This window comes from Rhodamnia argentea, chromosome 7 (assembly GCF_020921035.1).
Source record: "Rhodamnia argentea isolate NSW1041297 chromosome 7, ASM2092103v1, whole genome shotgun sequence".
NCBI classification, from domain to species: Eukaryota; Viridiplantae; Streptophyta; class Magnoliopsida; order Myrtales; family Myrtaceae; genus Rhodamnia; species Rhodamnia argentea.
In genome coordinates this window covers 26,582,390-26,600,481 of record NC_063156.1, presented here as the reverse complement: position 1 = coordinate 26,600,481, position 18,092 = coordinate 26,582,390, and the positions used below count along the sequence as shown (strand labels likewise).

The following is an 18,092-nucleotide window of genomic DNA, read 5'->3' as shown; positions in this document are numbered from 1 at the left end:
CGTGCTGTAAACTTGGCTAAACGTCACGGGCTTGCACATCAACACAATCACAACACATGAACTTTTCCACTATCTGAGAGATTTACAAGATTTTTCCCAAGCCACTACTTACATCATTCACTTTCTGCTTTCCACGCAACTACAACAGCCATGCGCATCCCCAAGGGCAAAAAAAGAGAATGAAACCCAGAGGAAAGATCTCGCTCCTCTAGCCTATTACTTCGCCACAAGAAAACTGGCTCTGAATAACAAAATGAGAGAAGATCTACAAGATGGAGAGGCCAGCATCCAACTCCAAAAGTGAGTACATCCATCTGGACCATCGGATGCACACTTGTGGCAACTGTTAATTTAGTTGGAGGCTCCTGCACATGCGAATAACCAGTTACCTACACATTGCATGAAAATAACTGATGAACCAACCATCTACCTATCACGCCGAGTAGAGAATCTCCAACTTTTATAAGCACATGACTTGGTGTTCCTCACGTTAGTGCTCAATCCCTAGGCTTGAATGTGCATCAATACATTTACAACTAATGCAGCCTATTGAAGAGTAAGAATTATACACACAGCACGCACGGTACCTTATGCTCTAGATGCTGTCGAGTCATCTGGAACCCTACTGGAATCTCCCAGCCTACTCTGGCTTTTACTATCGTCTCTTGAAACCCTTAATGACCTCAACTTGGAGGATGACCTTATTGCATGTATCAGAGGAGCCTCGTCATCTTCATCTTCATCCTGCTTTTCGTCTTGACCGTCTTCATGATCAGACGAACCGATTGAATCCTCTTCCTCACCTGAACTGTGCCCATCAAACAGCCTCTTACCCTGGACATTACGCTGCTTACGAGGACGACCTCGGCGCCTCACAGAAACCCCTTCCTTTTCTTCTGCAATTACCCAGTAGGTGAGGAATTAGACTGGAGAAAAGGATTTTGCGATTGTTTCAAACCTAGGCCCAAATATTATTTGCATGCAACCAAGCTATGCAGCCATTGTATGATCCAAGATGCTTCAAGAGCGCAGAGCAACTGACCAGACGTTTTGAAGCCATAACAACAAATAATCCAAGGAAATAGCATAACTCTCATGCACAGAACTCCTAAGCAACGTTTAAGGCACCATAAGTAGCATGATGTATTACATGTGCTTATGGGGGTAGAAATGATGACAGGGATACGGAAAAGCAAGGAAGCACTGAGATGCCCCTGGCAATTCCTAACGTAGCTATAGCAAAAGATTGTGAAAGTAGTTTATACGCAGTGAAAAACAACTTGAACCATTAATATTTGTGGCCCTTTATACCATAAAAAGAGAGCCAGCAGACGCCACAGTCTAATGCCTAAACCAGCAAATTCTCTCTCTTCCGTGTAATGCCTGAAGGTACCACAAACTACCTGAAATTTCACATATAGAACTGCATATGACATGTACCCATGTACCTGGAAGGCCTTCATTCTTTGCATACTTCTCATGTAGGATCTCAAGGAAAATGTGATATGGCCGCCATCCACTGGGATTTTCTTCTGTGTTCACACCCTCGGTCCTATTCTGTACATCCTTAATACTACATCCAAAAGATGAGGTATTATCAGCATCAAAATATTCTCATGAGAATTATGCTAGGAAAGGAAGTCTTACACATCCATGATATCAGGTGCAGGAAGTTTAGATACGAAGTGGAGCACAGAATACTCCAAGAAAGACAGGTGCTTGGGAGCATCCAGAAATGCATATTCGATACCATCCTTGACAATCTTTAATATTTCCTGTCTGTGCTTGTTCCTTGCTGCACCAACAAACATACTAGAAAGCCGAACAGCAAGATCCCTACATTCTTGCGAAGACTTCCCCGTAGCTGATTCATCACTACCTCTGGAAAGTTCCAGCATATGCCGCTGAAAAGCCTGGACATTTCAGACTAGAACATTACATTAGTGTCTATTGATGCTTGTCAAGATTAATCATGAAGACGCATCCCTGTAAAGCAAGTTCCAGATTTCCTTTCTGCAAATGGATAGGACCTGACCTTTTTCAGTGCCTCAAGGAATGTTGTAGAGAGATCATCGTCTTTTTTCCTCAAAACAGTTATCAGGTGTTTGATAATTTCAGCTATACCCGTCCCGTGCATGACATAATGAGAAATTATATCTGAACCAAGATCGTCCTGCTTGAACCAGTAACAACATGTACATCACAACAGCATAAAAGAAAAGTACATGAAGTAAGAAAGATGACCAAGACTTGAAGGCAGTACAGCGCATCACAAGAAAAAATTAGCCTTTTACTTTCCACTCCAGGTAAAAGAGAGCGAGTTTCTCATAAACACAAGATTCACGCCCACCTTGGACACTGTATCACTTGCTACCAATTTTGCTGCAGCAATTACGACTGCATCTCTATTTGTCTCCTCCACATATTCCTTATCCACATCTTCATCTTCTGTCTCATCTGTGTGGCGCATCAGAAGAATATACGCACATGAATTGAAAATTTACACTATAAGATTTGAACCTTGACAAACAGCTCATTTCATTCTCTTCAGAAGTAGCCAGGTGATGATAATTGCCGAGTAGTTCAGGGAAGATTATAAAGAACATGGAACCAGAGAGAAACTTCTATCTACAGGGGAAGACATCCAAACATACAAAACAATATCATCAAACAAAGAAAAAAGCCACGAAAGACATGACTATGGCATCCACAAGCAGCATATCCAATATGACTGAGTCATAAAAAGTAGTCATCTTGCATTTGTCACCATGCTAAATGCTGCATACTAGAGGCTAAGGCCATAAACCAGAACTGCTTGTGAATCAGTTACTCACAAACTGCTTCCAGTATCAGAATGTACACAAGCAAAGTCATAGAAAGCAGTTATGCTGCATTCATTGCAACTTGGGATACAGCATAACAGAGACTTGCGTGATAAACGGGAACTACAGCATGAATTCTTTAAGGTAAAAGCAATCACGCCAATATAATCCATACAATATTTTATGCTATATCTCATGTAAATGATCCAACTAAATACATAATTTCTTTATGCCTTACAGACAACTGAAAAATTTCCCACTGGGCTCATCTTTGTGCAATACATAATTTTGTAGCTGCCAGTGCCAATTGCTATCTAACTTAATCAGTGAAGTCTTCAGATGACTTGTATCACGGACCTGAGACGGGCCCCACCTCCTTCAAGGATTAAGCCACTCAGATGTAAGCCGCACATGTACTAAAAAGGAAAAAGGAGCTATAGAAATTGATAGGCTATTTGTCAAACACTTAAAAAATATACTTTTCCTACTTTTTTACTTTTCCTTAAAAAAATTGAAAAAAAGGAAACAAGATATTTCAAGTTTAAAAATTATAATAGTATTGTGCTTAGTTCTACAGATAAATATTATCTATTTGAAAGGTTTAAAGTGTTTTCTATTATATAAAAATTAACTGTGAGAGCTGGAAGATCAAAAGTAAATGTAAAAAGTTTCTTCGAAACAAACTCACTAACAGTTACTTCATTTGTGGGAAATTGCAATCAGAACCTTGCAAATTTTCATTTTCTGCATATATTCGTTTTCCCGGAGAGGAAGGAAACATGATACCTACTTAGAAAGTGGCCCGTCTCGATGTCATATCCACTGAAGCATTCTTTGAAACTTTTGGACCAAGATCCTCAACTATAATTATATCCAAGAACCACCTTACTACACATGGTCATGAATAACTTTCTATGGCAAAAATGATTCTTAAGCAAGCCCAGTCCTCCCTGACCTTCATCATTGTTTGCGTAAGCCGGTCTTGTGATGTAAAATGGTTGACATCTTTTTGATGAAATGAGAACACAGTAATAGTTGGTCCTTGAAAGACTCGATCTCTATTACCAACAGTCAATTAAACAAGATAGCAAATGGCCACTAGAACTCTGGTCAAATGTCAATGAACCTACTGAACTCAACCTAAATGAAAATAGGATTTGAAAAGTGATTAGATTGTTCAACTTCATTGCGTACGGTTTAATAACATCTTCGAAGTATATAATGTTTTTGGATTTTATTGTTCTTCCCTACCAATCCAGAAAACTAACTGCCAAGCATCTTCTTCTGTAACCTTTCATACCAGATATCATCAGTCCAAAAGAGAAGCTCTGAGGCTGACGATGCATTAGCATAATGGCAAACTGATCTTCTTTTTGGTCCAACTAAGTAACTGAAGCATAGAACAAGGGATATTGCAGAAATAAAAACTGTAAAACCTAACCAAACACAATTTTCTACTGCCACCCATATCAGTGTTAACACTGCGAGTGGCCTCCAAGGGTGCTAAAATAAACAGCAGCAGGGTTACTTCAAACTTTGCTTGGGAAAATAGTAAGGAATGAAAATAAGTCGAATATGGAATGAAGAGTGAAGGCAAATAGAAATATTTCCTTATATAACGTTTTGATGAAAGGGAAAGAGAAGAAAAGAAAGTGAATGTCAAATATAGATTGCATGAGAGAAATTTATCCCTTGAGCAATGATGAAAATGCTGTAATGAAAGCTGGACAGGAGTTCTACTCATTCTCTCCTTTCTTCTCCCCAAATTGGAGAAATTGTGGTATGTGGCCCCCAGAGAAAAACTTTTCCTCTTGCTTTGTAACCATTCAATTTTCTTTTTCTTTGATTTCCCAAAAACTTAAGAAGGCACTTTCCATCCAAATTTTCTTTCTCCTTTCCCCCTTCCCTTTTCTCTCTCCCCAACAAGGCCTTAGTTCACCAGAACATCTGCCACGACTGATGCTGCGGTTAGCAGCATTCTTCTTGTATCAAACTATAAAAATGCAGCAATACTGAGTGATACTGTCTAAACCATAATTGACTCAAACATCATTCGGGCAAGTTCTTCGACTTTGGGCATGCAATATGACTACATCTTGAGCTGACATATTTCAGTTAAGAATAAACAAGGCAGATCTCAGCCATAAGCAGACAATTGCCCCTAAAAAATTATTCATATGATATTGACACTATACTGAAGCAACATAGCAATATCACCATGCACATAATATCTACTAGTCAGCAACAGAAGAACAAAATCATCAGAAGATTGACATACAATCACTTAGCCCAAGAATGAAGGAATACTGGAATATCATAACATATGGTACATGGATATTATACTAATTAGTGATTAAAGTGACAAAATGAGCCAGAGGCTTTATAGCTTTATAATTCTTGACAAAAGGACTACCTGTAATGTCAAGCTGCTGTTCACAAAGTTTCCAAAACTTCTGACAAAGAGAAGAATCTGGAGAGTATCCTAAATTCTCCAAGTTCGTTGAAGAAAAATTGGTCATCCTGAAGAGAAACCATGATTCTGCAAGTATGGTGCATACCTAAAGGATAAAAAATTTGTCAGAGATAATGAGTTCAGCACATTGTTTAATAGCCGGATGCCAACAAAATCAAAGAACCCATAAAGAGGGAGAACTTACTCGGCAAGCCAGCTGATTTCCTAGTTTGCCCACTTCCCCATCTGCCGATGGAGTGTTCAAGAAGTATTCCAGCTGCTCAAACAAGACATTACGCATATGTAACAGAGAGGTCACCGAACCCCTAGACACAGTTTCACTACTCACAATCGAATGTAGAGACCATGCCACATGCAAATACATGTTCAGAAGCAAAAGACTGACAACCTGAAAGAAATAAGCAACAAGTTAATGGAGACATGATAGAGCAGTCAGATTGGGAAAGAACAGAAAGAGAATCGTGGGATGGACATGATAAAACCCACCCATCAATTAAACAACCTTGTATACCCTATAGTAACTGCAACTTTCACAACTAAGGATGGGGAAGTTGCTGCATAATTGTGAAAGTTGCTGCAATGATCCAATGCACATGGACCAGCATAGCAAAGTGATACTAACCTTTTCACTTCTATAGTACTTGAAGTAACACCAAATTTGAAAAATTTCACAAGAAAGGAGAAAAGAAACCACAACATGCCATGCAATATCACCTTACCTCACCATTACTACTTCTGAGACTCGTAAGGATCCTCACAAAATCATCATATAGGCTTCCAACAGTTACAGCCCTCGATAGCTGAAGCTCATAAAGCCTTTTCAAGTTTACCAAAAGAGAGTACTCGTCGTCACCATCCTGCAGGCTCAAATACATAACCCGTTTGACCACAGGAGGGAGAAAGGAGACAGACAGAGACAAAGGCGAAGAGTCCACTAAGTACCTCTACTTCTTTTATTGCAGATTTGACCTTTGCAATAAGTTCATCTTCTAGTTCTTTTAACTGATTACGTGCAAAATCTTGCAGCTCCCCTTGACTTTCAGTAGAGCAGTAGTTCATTGCCTTGACACAAGACCTCAATGCATCCTTCTCACCATGCTTGAAAAACGCCTCTTTAACAAGTTTAAGAATGGATTTGAAGCTCTGAAAAGTAGCAAAGAGATAAATGCCCATGTTTTTTAGTATTGGATACTCAGCATAAGATTTGGAAACACACCTGCTCCTGTCTCTTCAAAGAGTAGAGCTCCAGTTTCATGTGAACTATAATTTCAATAAGAGATGGTATTTTTGCCTTGTCAGCCATAAACTTCCGCAGGAGCTGGGGATAGCTCTTCATCATAGCAACTGTTATGTCCCTTCGGTTGTTTTCAAATGATTCCTATAATTACACCAAAAACATTCATTTACTGCAAGCATCATACAATGAAGAGAAGCTCCTTGACTTAAGGCAAGAACAAGACAACCAAAGCTCAAACAAATATTCTACATAGCATGCATTGACAGATTTAAAAGCTAGTTATCTCTAAAAAATATATATAAACAACAAAACGATATCTGATCAGTTGATCAAAATTCAGTGGAAAATATTAAAATATGCCATATGCCAACTGCCGATCTTAATACTCAGCTTTCCCTCAGACACTATCAGACCTATAAAACGGCGGATATCACTGGACCAACAAATAAACAATTATCCAAAGAAGTTTGAGCAGCATCATAATAACATAATCAGTACAGAGAGGATGCACCTTCTGTGCTTTATTGTGATGTTGTTTCCGACTGTCAGTAGCTGGAACAATCCTCTCCCCCACAGCTTTCTTAACAGAAGCAGAAAGAAGCCGCACTAGGTTGGTCCCATCCTCATCGGTTAGCTCAATCACTGGATTCTCATCCAGCAGCATGGAGATGATACATTTCCAGTCCTGCGAAGGTAAGAAGCTATTTTAATAAAGAAACAATTCCCACTCGATTAATTGCTCTAAGAAACACATATTAGTTTTCTATACTACACCTCTTCTCTTGAAAAGATTGGAGTGATAGAAGTTACTACTTAAGTTCCAATTTAGAACTTGGCCGGTAAAGCGAATCAATGGACAATACTAACCCAACAAAATAAGGAAGAAGCCAATAATCATGCATCCCTAAGGGGACGCAGGGACAAATCCTCAATAACTATTAATATGAATAGAACTGTGAAAATTTTGCTTACTATTTCTTGATAGCCAAAGCCAATTCCACAGCTAAAGAATATAGATTTGTGGTAAACCCCTCAACCAACATACCATACACCAAAATTCCTTAACACAAGCTGCATCAATGACTTAGTTACCACAGTATCCAGTTTACCGTAATCTTCATAAAAAGGACGTACAATTGACTATTTGACAGAAATATGTACATAAGGCACATATGCAATTAATTCTTTGTCCATCTGCAAAAGGATATTCATTAGAAAATTAATGAGACCATTCAAGCAGAAAAGACAGTAATGTGCTTTTTGCTCACAAATTTCCTTCAGTAATTTCTGACGACATTAGTGATAAACTTTAAAGCAAAAATGTGAATGATGACCAGCTTATTGCTGGAGATGGAGGATCATTTTATAGAGATGGTCATCACATGTGCTGGCGCATTGGTCTTGATGAAAAGGACATATACCTTCAACTACTTGTAGCACCAACAAGGGCTCACAATCTCACATACTACCAGAGCTAGATGGAAGTTTCTATCTCTGTCATTCATCTAAATGTAGCATGTAAATATAAATCCTTTAATTTGGATATGCAACAGCAGAAGTTGAATGACTTGCACCTTCATGGCTTTCATGTACTCCCAGACATCATCGATGACATAGATAATTAGAATTGGATCAGTTGAAAACTCCCTCAGTATTTGTATCATTCTGCCAAGATGGACCTCAGATGTGTCATCACTGCCTGGAGAAATGTTTAATATTATTCAAGCATCTTATTGTGGAATCTTTATGTGAACAAGCTAAGAAGCAGCCCAGAAAGATGCACGACCTTTGGATCCTGATTGGGAATTAAACTTTTGAGCAATAAGGTGATCATAAACTAATGCTCCGATTGCATGTCTGATTTCTGGTGGTTCATCAATGAGTAGATCATACAATGGACCCAAGTCATCGTCAGGTAACAACTGATGCCTGCAAGGAATCATGCATCCAAGTAAAAGGGCTTTGAGTAAACAATTAGTAGATGTAAGTGCACACTGAGTGACTAAAACCCTAAACCACACATACACTACAAAACACTCAGATGCAGATGATGTTTCAGAGAAAAGGCCTAACTGAATTACCTTAACAACTGTTTCACAAGTCCTATGCCACATACAGCCACAGATACGTCAATGTCGTCAGCAAGCTCAATCATCCGGTTGGAAAATCTTTCAGTAAATAAGCCCAAAGTTGGAACGTTATCATCCACCTCATACAGATTTTGCAAAGCAATTACAGATGCTTTCCTGACACCGGCATTCTTCAGGTACAATAAGATACAATTACCGTGTTCAGTCTAGAATACACCAAAAGAGAAAGCAGAGCCAACTTTGATCCACAAACAGGGTAACATTTCCATTTACCTTGTCATTCAAAGTCCATCCAAGATACTTCAAATACAAATCCTGTAAGAACAGTGATGGATATGACAAAATCCATACACCAAGTGACTCTATGCATGACATCCGAATATTGGGATCAATGTCTCGATAGCGGTGCACAAATAAGCTTCAAGATCAACACGCATACGTGTTAGGATACTCAGGATAGTTTTGCAAAAAGAAATTCTTTTTAGCTAAAGAAACGCACCCAGTGAAAATTTTGCGCATCATCTCCTCTATCATTGTTATCTGTTCATGAGTCGCCGACAATCTTTTATTCAGTGACTCTAAACGAGGACCCTCAGATCGTTTCTTCTTTTCAGCATTTGACTGCCTCTGAGTAGTTTCTCTTTGTGCACCAAGTGCTTTGGCAACAGTAATAAAGGATGTCACAAGTTGGAGGCCCATCAAGGAGGCAACTTGACGGTAAACTCGTGGAGGAGTGCTGCTCAGCATGAACGCCAACTAATATAAATGCCTAGAAATTTTTACAATATAAACTTCCACAAGGATAGACCACTTACCATGACAAGGCAATGATATAGTCCATGCACTTGTCAAACAAGACTTGATCAAACAGAGGGCCATTTTGACACTCGACAACCAGATTGTTCCAAAAGGTGAGCAAATTATCTTGGAAGTTCTTGAACTCCTTTCTTTTTGAATTCTGGTAATCTTCAACTTCCCCCTTAAAAATAAAAGCATAGAAATCGCTAAGAGCACCACTCTCTAACATAGATTGTAACAGGAAAAGTGCTTAAGCAACAAGACAAGCAGAGCATAGTTTAGCGCAAAGGGGTGGAAGAAAATAAACAGAGGATGTTAAGATGCACGAAAGAAACATAAACGCCATACCTGCTTAGCTAGAGAGACGAGAGCAACCACAACGTCATCAACATCAGTCTCATCAAGAAACTCTTCCTTAAGATAGTATCTAGCACCACAAGCCTGAAGAATTGCCGGTTCAATGAGAATCACAGCTGATACAAGACTATTAGGTAAAACCTAGTTGTCTACCTTTTCTGCAGGATAAAGTTCTAGGAACTGATAAGAAGACTTATTGGTATAAAATGATTTGAGATGTCAGCAGAAAGAAATGTCCTTCAACTGGCTCAGGTCATTCAAATTATTCTCTTTTCTTCAGTCCTTTGCACATTTCAAAGCGATAGATTTACATAGAAATATGGACTAAAATTACCTCAAATAACATGGTTAGAATTTCAACCATCGCAGGCTTAGGATTCTTTTCGTATCTCTCAACCCAAAGCTTAACCACTTGAGGTATATGTCTGCCATTGCCTTTGATAACCTCTGCAAAGATTTTACAATTGCATGAAGTCAACTGTTCAAGCGCGTAACCCATTCCAACAGACGAATTCATTCTTAGAAGCATTCACTTGATCGAAGCAAAATAAGCAAGAAAGCACCTTGTTGCGACAAACCATCTGAACCAAATTCAACCATATATATTCACCATACACACAACAAGCTAATTGACGCCCAAAAAAAAAAAAAACGTAATGTATTGGTACTCCATACTGCAGTAGATATGTAGCAGACAGATCAAAACAAACTGTGCTCAAACCACTCTATTACGCTCTAATTACACGGAGAAGGACAGCTAGGTGCACCAATAAACCGTCGAACATGAGAAAGCACGAAGAGTTGTACAGTAAAATCACCAATGAAGCTCCTGTGGTCAGCTTTCGGGTCAGCGGCTTCTGCGGTCCGGTTCCGCTTGGGTTGAGGACGGAGCTCTTGAAAGTCATCAGGAGATTCCTCCCCTTCAGGACTGCGACCGGCCTCGTCGACGGCTTTCTCACGATTCTCCGTGCCTGGCCCGGCTCTATTGCCAGCGGGGGCCTGCGTCTGAGCCCTCGTCCGCTTCTGCCAAATTCAGACGCGCCAATACCACCGCGTCAGCGCACAAGAACCAGCACACCAAACCCGGAAACGCGCACGCAGAGAGGGAAAAAAAAAAAACAAAAAGAGGAAAGAGAAAGAGGGAGGAGTCTCACGGAGCGGCGAGTGGAAGTTTCAGCTTCCTCCATGGATTTGGTCGTGCAGAAGCTTTGATGAGATGTGGTGCAGAGGAGGGAGGAGGAGATCGGATTGCAGAAGTTGAAATTACAGTGCCCTAGCTAGACCACAGAGAGAGAGAGAGAGAGAGAGAGAGAAAGATGTGTTGCTCTGAAAGTATCCCGCCAACGCCAAATGTTGGTTTTCACGTCGTCGGCGGCCCTACGGCTTTCATTTATTCGCTAATGATTTTTAACGGCGATGTATGACGGCAATAATGCAAGATAATCAGGTTTACCATGAACTAGTAAATTAGATCTGACCAACCGCCAGGTTGACTCGACGTCCAGGGTCAGGCGGACCGACTCGCTAGTTATCATTGAAACGAAACTTGCAATTTTCGAAGTCATTGAAATTACGTCCCTTTTCTAGAAACCGACATCGGTGAATAAGTAAATAATACCTATGAAGATAAGGGCATCCGTCCATAAAATTCATGAAAAATATTCTTTGAACTGACATAGATGGATAAGTAATAATACCTATGAAGATAAGGGCATCCGTCTACGAAATTCGTGAAAAATGTTCGCTCCGGAAAGGTCAAAATAGAAATTCGCGTTTTAATTCAGCACCAGAACTTCAAAGGCTTTGAAACGGGCAGTTTCTAAGACGGATTAACCATAATTTTAAATCAATTTCCAGAATATATCAAATTTAAATCAATTTCTACGACTTAATTGCAATTTTTAAAAATTTTACGACTCAATTTCCTGTCCTGGAGCTGAACGGACAGGAGCATGGAAACTTGCTTTGGTAGCACTGGCATCAATAACTAGTTGATGCTTCTTCGTACTTCAATGACTGATCCATTTGGAATGATTGTCTCGCTTTAATTCTTCCATTTCTCTAAAATTCAACGACACTGCGTTTTTAAGTTACTACAGCAGAGCATGGTAGCAACTAATTGACTGAACAAAGCAAGCACAACTCTGCAAAGATTATCAAATCTTGTCCAATTCCCTTGCTCCCCTGTTACCAAGTTTTGGGCAAACCAGCGCCCGTTTGCCGGGTTCAGGCAAACCTCAGTTTGATCCACTGGGAAAAGACTGCCGCCGCAAACATTTTCATGTTTCACGGTACTTGTGATCCGAACAAACAAATCAAATCACCAAACCCCGCTTCCTTGCTCCCTTCAAATCAATGCACAAATCGAACCATTTATAGTTTGATGAAAGACTTGTACCAAGGATGCATATAAACAGCTGAGTGCATTTTACCCAATCTTCGACCTAGAAAGAACTCTTCAAATCGAAGACATTTTATAGTTTCAGCCACGCATTGCATCAGAAGATGACAGAGGAACTTTCAGATTAACTGCTGATGCCGCGATTGCTCCGTTGAAAATGCACACGATCACGGGCATCACGAACTGCTGGCAACAGACTCAATGAGTAGCTTATAGCCATCTGGAACAGTTTCCTGTTTGCTCACACACTCCGCCAGAGCAGGGACATCGGCACTTATGTCCAGGAATCTGGCAAGTAGAAGCAGCAGATGGAAGTCCGATATCCGCTTCACAAATGGAAGAGATTTTGTGCGGTCCAGATGATTCTTCAGCGCCCTGGTTGTCACGGGATCATTACGGTTCTCAATAGGAAATGTTGATGAAAGTGGACCCTGCATAGTAAAACAAATTTCAGGATAAGGATTTAGCAGCTTGATTCCATCATGCCGTTGCAGGGGGAAAAAATCAGAAATTTATCCAGCACCATGTTAGGCCGCTCACTGGAACAACTCCACAATCTAGAGCAACCAATAATTAAAATTTTGAATGTAGTGTAATTTACCCACATGAAGTCTAACGTTCCAAATTCAACTATGATTGATCCATTAATATAAGGACTTACTACCATCTAAGAGACTCTTCAGATGAAAAAGAGGAAAAAAGCTAAGAAGGTCATTTTAACTCCGAACCCAAGCAAGAGTAGAAATATGGGATCCCCACTCTCAAGTTCCTATACATGCATGTGCACCTGTGCCTGCACTTTCTTGTACTTGCGCAAAAATGGGAACTCTCAAAGAGGGGGTAACCAACAATGTAGTTGAAGTGTACATATAAGGTTACCGTTGAAGAAGACATCAAATTGGTCCAAGTACCAACAATCATCGTATTAGAATCTTTAAATGAGATTTCTCATTTAAAGACCAAGTGGCATTCACCATGACTGAACAAAATGCCCAGCATTTCAAATGTTCAACTCACACAAAATGGCATCAAAGAGATTTCTCATGCCAACAAAGTGCTACTTATTACTCTCGCCAAAGAGGTTGGCCCAGGCAACTAGTATCGCAAGAGAATTCAAACACATGACCTCTCGGAAAGTGTTAGAAACCTTAACCACTAGCCTACACACTTGGTGGTACCATGATACGCACATCACTAACTGTCAAGTGGCTTAAGCACAGATAGGACCACATCCAAAATTACATCCTTTAAAGGGTCAAAGGAACGCATACTCCTTTAATTTCTTTGTGAACTTCACAGTCCTACTTAATCATTTTAATCAAGCCTGTTGCAGGACAAGCTTAACCAAGATACCTAAGAAGGAAATGCCCAAAAAACCTATACCAGTACAACTGCGTGGAACCATATGTCCGTCCAGATCAAACTTATATGCATTAAGAATGCTCTATTCTGTTCACAAACATCATCACAATCTTTTCATTGTTTGACAATCTTAGAAACTAAAAATCAAGACAACTCATCTGGGTGAAATTATGCCATTCTAATCTCATATTGACACAGGGCATGCCAGCACAAAAGATTCAATCTTTTAAGTTATAAACATGCCAAGCAAGGCAACTGCAAGTTTTTTCCTGCAGCAAAGGTATCCAAGTTTGACAAGTATGACAAAATGATTTCATGGCATGACACAGTAACTGGACCAAACATGATTCTCGAAAACTGCATCCAGCATTACCCTCCATTAGAAAACTTAGCAACCAAAGGTCAGTAGCCGGAAGCATGACACATCACCACTCACATTAGATATGACTCATTTGCATGTAACTTATTCAGCCACATGTCCTCCATTGGGTGAAGTCTTGCATATGAAATTCTATCACCTACTCTACATTTCACTATCAATTACTAATTTCAATCATCTCATATGCCAGATGATGTCACAAAATCTTTCTGAGACAATGGACAACCCAATGTATTCCAAACAGATGATGATAACCAGATGGCAATGTCTATTACCAAAAGACTCCTTCAAGCAGCGTCTTCATAACTTGGGCCTCACATATTCTCAACCTGAACCCAGGTTAAGGTGAGCACCTCCTCACTGCCAACTTGACTGTTTGGCATTTATTCATCCAATCTATATTCCCATAGGAAGTGGTCAGCTCAGGAGATAAACAGTATTTGGACAACTAGTTATATTGGAAAATCCTCTCTCATTTGCTGTTTCTCAATCTTCTTGATGCTCTCTAGAACAGATCTTCTCTATTCATTCTAGTGCCAGACCAGCAGCAGTCTTGCTATCACTGCCCCCATCCCAGGAATGTGATGTGATAAAGATACAGACCTATTTGAAAAACATAACTGACTGTGGAAGCCAAAAGCAAATAATCTCTTCCTTTTCTTATTCAGCTTGAGCTTTTTCTACACAAAGGAACTATATCTTTCCTCCTTCAGCACCTAATGATGATATTATAAACATTCCAAGTTCACTTTATTGTAATCAAAATCAAGAAAGAAACTTGCACAAAAGTACATGGCAGGATCACACGAACTTTGGAAATAGTCCCTATCAAAACAGGATTAGCACCATGTACAACAGTAAATACAACTACGATCGACAAATCTAATATCTTTTGGTGAATCTATACCCAAAAAAATAAATAAATAAGCTATGCTTGCACGCAGACCTCTATAAACCGCCAAAATCAACAACAGCAATAGTAACGCGGTCTTTATGGTAAGTTCTATCAAAATAAAAATAAACACATGGCAAGCAAACATACCTGATGGTCGGAAATCTTGACCACCACCAAGAAGAAATCGTTATCCACCTCCCCAGTATCCTTGACTCCCACCATCACATCCTTTTTCATCTTCGAGAGCTTCGGATCCGCGTCCTCACCGATCTCGGTTTCAAACCACCCTTCCTTCCACAGCCTAATGCACATGTCACTCATCTGAAAAGCCTCAAAATGCACATCAGCCCCACCATCCTCATTCACCTCCAGCTTCACTACCGCGGTCACCCACTCCTTCAGGCCGCTCTCCGCATGATACTCCACCGCCTGCAAGACCTCTCGATTCGACAATGTGTAATCCTTCTTGTCCTGACTCACTGTCTGATTGAAGATAAACCCGACCCTTCTCATCCCCAGCCCAACAGCGATGGCCTCCACCAGCCTTTCCTCATCCGGGTCCCTAAGAAACAGCAAGTTCTCCTCCGTCCCCTGCTGCGGCGGCTCGTAGATGAAGTCCACCTCAACCTTCCCCTCCTCCGACACCGTCCCGTACATGAACCCGCCCCGCTTCACCGCAAAGGCGAGCGTCTCATTGACGTAGTGCTGGAACGCGTTGGCGCCGTCGCGGTCGAACGACACGAGCTCGCAGTGCGGAGTCTCCTGGCGGGCGACCCGCATCTGCTTGGCGATCAGGTCGTCCATGGTCATCTTGCGGCCGAAGGAGCCGGCAGGGGAGAAAGCGGCGGGGCGGGAGACGTTGCGCTCGCCCTCGTAGTGGACGAAGACCATGGAGCCGTGGCCGACGCCGAGGGACGACAGTGGGGCGTGGGGGGCCGACATGTCGGTGAATTGGGCGAGATCGTCGTGGGTTTTGGCCAAGAGGAGGTTTTGGTTGGTGGAGAGGGTTTGGCTCTGGAGCGGGATTTGGAGCTGGGATTGGATCAGGGCCTTGAGCTGGGCGACGGTGGCCTGCGGGTCGTCGACCTTGAGACGCTCGAGGCCGTCCCTGGAACGGATTCGAAGCAACATCGCTCTGTCTGTGCGTACGTGTTATGGATTACAGAGATGGGGTTCCAGTGATTTCAAGCTTTTGGGGAAGATGATGGTGGTGGTGGTGATGAGATTGCAGGATCTTATGAAGAAATTTGATGCTTCGATGGAAAGGGAAGGGGTTGAATCGAAGAGTGGAGACTGTTCTCAGGCATTTCTTGGGGAAGGGGAAGAAGAAAAGAACCGAAGTCACTGTTACCGATTGGCTTTCTTCTTCTTCTTCTTCTTCTTCTTCTTCTTCTTTTTCGTTTTTGTTTTCTCCCCCGATTTTCACTTCCTTTTCCAAACACAGACATAAATAACTGCGGTGAAAATCTTAAAATTTATCGTCTATAATTAAAGTATAATTAAATTCTAAAAATTTATCACGAAAAAACGATCAAATCTTAAAACTTGTCACTAAAATATAATTAAATATTATATTTCCAACATATGTAATCAAACGGAAGGATTTAATTTGGCCAATTTAATAAATTTTAGGGCTTAATTATATTTTTTAAAAATTTAAAACTTAATTGCACTTCTTAGTAAATTTTAGGGTTCAATGGCATTTTTTGAAAATTTTAATACTTAATAGGACATTAATAACAAGTTTTAGGATTTTCAACACATTGTCACTTAAACATATTATTTACTAGGATAATTGTCTCAAACCCGGTTAACTTTGACATTATCGCACAATGATCCCTTACTTTAAAAAACTTACAAATTATCCCTCCAAATTTGATATCGTGATGCTATAACTCGCAACTTTTTAAAGTTACGGATTACCCCATCCAAACTTTATATATTTAACTTTAGGAAGCCCAACATTAAATTTCGGGGGTTAATGTTATTGAAAATCTCAAATTGCCCTCATGCGATCCCTCGTTTCAAGTATCGTCTCACGGAAAGTCTTGTGATGCCAGTTTTGAAATTTTTGTTAAACGAATTTTATTTTGGAATAAAAATATATTATGAAGTATGAATTTGGGACTTTTAACGATAGCCAACATTAATCTAATAATGTCTCCAAACGGGATTATATATTGTCACCGCTCACTATGGCTTCGAACTAATGAAAGAAAAATTAGTACACTCAAAACGCAATTGAAATATCTCATTAACTTTTCAATTATCTTTAGATGAGAATATGTATATTTTTTGGGAAAAATCCAAAAAATAGCCCAAAGTCCTCGCGTTTTTTCAAATAAGGACCCCAAGTGAATCCAGTTTCAAATAAGGACTCGAAATGTCATTATTTTCTCAAATAAGGGCTTGAAATGAATATTATTTTAAATAAGGGTTTGAAATAACAATAAAATTTCAAAAAAAAGGCATAATTTCAAGGGCATTTTAGTCTTTTTACTTATTTGATTTTTTTCCTTTTTTATTATACCTTTTTTTTAATCTATTTTCTCAAAAATTAAAAAAAAATTAAAAAGAGAGAGAAGAAAGTGGACGTACACATACGGGTGGGGCAACCCTTTCGCCTGTGGCCATCGCCCCATCCCGAGGGCGGTAGGCAGGGGCGGTAAAGGCTGGTGGGGTCGTTGGTGCCTCGGTGAGGGCAGGCAACCTCGCCGGCCTTCGGCCCCCTTGTCGGCCTTCGCCGACCCCCACCAACGGTGGGCCGGCGGCCACGGGTGAGTGGGGCAGCCCTCTCGCCTATGTGTAGCTTTTTTTTTTAAATAATGGAAAAAAAAAAAAATGAAAAAAAATAAAAAATGTGAAATGATGAAAACGCCCTTTAAGCCGGACCTTTTTTTGAAATATTATGGCCACTTCAGGCCCTTAATTGAAACGCACTATATCACTTTGGGTCTTTAGTTGAAATAAAGTTCACTTTGGGCTCTTATTTAAAAAAAATAAGAGAATTTCATGCCTCTTTTTAGATTTTTCCCCATTTTTTTTAGGAGAAGGAGCCGGCCATCGTTCAGCCACCGCCGAGGGCAAGTGGGCCTTTGTTTGCTCACGATGAGGGCCACGGCCCTCTTTGAGATCCCGCCAAAGGCGAGTGGCGGCGCAATCACCCCAATCCAATCCTTCGATCTCTGTTTAGCCTTTAAAAATAAAAAAATTTGATACGTTTTTCAAACGCCATTGAAAAGAAATCAATACTCCTAATGCGTGGCCAACTTTTGGCA

The 18,092-nt window shown here is 40.3% G+C and overlaps 2 protein-coding genes across 2 annotated transcripts; both read right to left on the bottom strand.

Moving 5' to 3' along the window:
• Positions 1–39: 39 nt before the first annotated feature.
• LOC115742465 (sister-chromatid cohesion protein 3) lies at positions 40–11,132 on the bottom strand. Its single transcript, XM_030676756.2, has 22 exons — positions 10,932–11,132; positions 10,596–10,800; positions 10,112–10,224; positions 9,769–9,861; positions 9,438–9,601; positions 9,122–9,358; positions 8,896–9,040; positions 8,614–8,792; positions 8,319–8,461; positions 8,107–8,231; positions 7,044–7,217; positions 6,512–6,673; positions 6,238–6,438; positions 6,015–6,152; positions 5,480–5,683; positions 5,236–5,380; positions 2,351–2,457; positions 2,036–2,173; positions 1,648–1,913; positions 1,449–1,573; positions 588–896; positions 40–365 (listed from the first exon to the last, which is right to left on the bottom strand). The coding sequence occupies exons 1-21, from the start codon at positions 10,962–10,964 to the stop codon at positions 589–591; spliced, it is 3,405 nt and encodes a 1,134-aa protein (XP_030532616.2). The 5' UTR covers positions 10,965–11,132; the 3' UTR covers positions 40–365; position 588.
• A 962-nt stretch (positions 11,133–12,094) lies between these two features.
• On the bottom strand, positions 12,095–16,180 carry LOC115742503 (NPL4-like protein 2). The gene is made up of 2 exons (XM_030676826.2): positions 14,962–16,180; positions 12,095–12,609 (listed from the first exon to the last, which is right to left on the bottom strand). The coding sequence occupies exons 1-2, from the start codon at positions 15,943–15,945 to the stop codon at positions 12,355–12,357; spliced, it is 1,239 nt and encodes a 412-aa protein (XP_030532686.1). The 5' UTR covers positions 15,946–16,180; the 3' UTR covers positions 12,095–12,354.
• Positions 16,181–18,092: the final 1,912 nt, after the last annotated feature.

Excerpts from the sequence above, each read along its gene's own strand:
- LOC115742503 (XM_030676826.2), bottom strand. The coding sequence starts at position 15,945 with ATGTTGCTTCGAATCCGTTCCAGGGACGGCCTCGAGCGTCTCAAGGTC. Across the intron at positions 12,610-14,961 it reads TCAAGATTTCCGACCATCAG|GGTCCACTTTCATCAACATT; the intron begins GTATGTTTGCTT and ends TTTACTATGCAG.
- LOC115742465 (XM_030676756.2), bottom strand. The coding sequence starts at position 10,964 with ATGGAGGAAGCTGAAACTTCCACTCGCCGCTCC. Across the intron at positions 9,602-9,768 it reads TCGTCTCTCTAGCTAAGCAG|GGGGAAGTTGAAGATTACCA; the intron begins GTATGGCGTTTA and ends TTTATTTTTAAG. Across the intron at positions 2,174-2,350 it reads CAAGTGATACAGTGTCCAAG|GACGATCTTGGTTCAGATAT; the intron begins GTGGGCGTGAAT and ends TGGTTCAAGCAG.